General features: G+C 51.8%; 1 protein-coding gene across 1 annotated transcript in view; it reads left to right on the top strand.

Annotated features, from left to right (window-relative positions):
* LOC310822452 (leucine-rich repeat-containing protein 7-like) overlaps nucleotides 1–1,706 on the top strand; it is a gene marked incomplete at its 3' end in the record, with an annotated part of 41,198 nt that overhangs the window by 17,932 nt on the left and 21,560 nt on the right. The window contains exon 10 of the mRNA XM_083694789.1: nucleotides 619–1,480. Coding sequence (XP_083550915.1) covers nucleotides 619–1,480 — 862 coding nt within the window. The remainder of the gene's footprint in view (nucleotides 1–618; nucleotides 1,481–1,706) is intronic.

Raw genomic sequence — 1,706 nt, 5'->3', positions numbered from 1 at the left:
TAGTTCTCTTGCTTCAATTATTCTTCTAACAGAATTCTGGTTGATTCCAGAGAATATATTCAGTATATTCGTGAAAATAATTTTTTTTTAATCAAATTTCTTGTCATTGGAGTGCATTAGCCAAAGCTGATCTCACCTTCTGATATTGCCTTAGAACCCGACCATTTTGTAAAAACTCCACACACATGCTCACACACACATGCTCACACACGCACACACACAACCACGCACACACACACACGCACACACACACATCCAGTTGTAGGCAATGCTGTATAAGAGAGACATAAACCTATCCATCCACCCGTCCGTCCGTCCGTCCATCCATCTATCTATCTATCTATCTATCTATCTATCTATCTATCTATAGATCTATCTATCTATCTATCTGTCTGTCTGTCTGTCTGTCTGTCTGTCTGTCTGTCTGTCTGTCTGTCTGTCTGTCTATCTATCTATCTATCTATCTATCTATCTATCTATCTATCTATCTATCTATCTATCTATCTATCTATCTATCTATCTATCTATCTATCTATCCATCCATCTATCCATCCATCTCTCCATCGACAAATTGTATCAAGATCGATGGCAGTGACCAGCTGTCTCCCCCCCCCCCAGGCTGGCCCAGTCCTTCCCCCCCAAGCCCATCGAGACCAAACCCCTGCTCTCCCAGCGGGAAACCCCTCCACCGCCAAATGCCCTTCAGCAGCAGCGTGGGGGGGAGCGACGCCCCCTCAGCGACCACTTCGACAGCTGGAACGACTCCAGCTCCTCCCACTACGACAACACCGGTTTTGTGTCAGAGGAGCCCCCCCTGCTGGACCCCACCGGGAGCGGTGGTGGGAAGAACCCCATGTTGGGTTCCAAGCCCCGCAGTTCTTCCACCGCCCCCCAGGGTGGACGGAGGCCTCTGCTCAGACAGGAGCGCATTGTAGGGGTGCCTTTGGAGCTGGAGCAGCCCCCCCATCAACACCAGCCCCCCCATCAACACCAGCACCAACACCAACACCCCTACAACGTACGCGCCGTGCCCGAGGACCAAGTGCCCCCTCCCCCACCGGGCCCCCCCAACCCCTGGCAGGGTTGGACGCGGACCCCCAGCCCGTTCGAGGACAGGACGGCGTTCCCCTCGAAGTTGGAGCTGACGCCTGGGAACAGCCCCCACCCGGACCGCAAGGACTTTACCCCAGAGATGATGGGGGGGGGTGGTATGGGGCTGGGGGGTCCAAGGCTGGAGGGGGGAGGGGTGCAGTGGGGCTTTCTGGACTCGGCGGGGCAAGGGCGGGGCCAGGGACAGGGGCGTGGTGGCCAACAGCCCAACATGTACCCCCCCTCGCACCCCCAGAACAGGAAGGAGCCCAACAAGGTCACCATGGTGATGAGCAAGAGCTCGGAGCGGCTGTCTCCGATGATGAAGGAGGTGAAGGCGAAGTTTAAGAAGTCGCAGAGCATCGATGAGATGGATATGGGCTCCTACAAGGTAAACACCGCCACACGCGCTTTTAAACTCTTAAATTTAAATTTCCAGACCCAAACTAAACTACTTATAAAATTAGAAACATGATGGTCAGATGCAAAAGCAGGATGCCATTTGATAGGTAACAATAGTTCAGAATAACATACTACACATGACAAGGATGTAACGTAAATAATAATCAAATTAATAATTAAATTAAAGCAGAATTATAATTGTGGGGCGTGGAGCT

This window comes from Argentina silus, assembly GCF_951799395.1.
Source record: "Argentina silus genome assembly, chromosome: X".
Taxonomy (NCBI): domain Eukaryota; kingdom Metazoa; phylum Chordata; class Actinopteri; order Argentiniformes; family Argentinidae; genus Argentina; species Argentina silus.
This window is presented reverse-complemented; position numbering and strand designations above follow the sequence as displayed.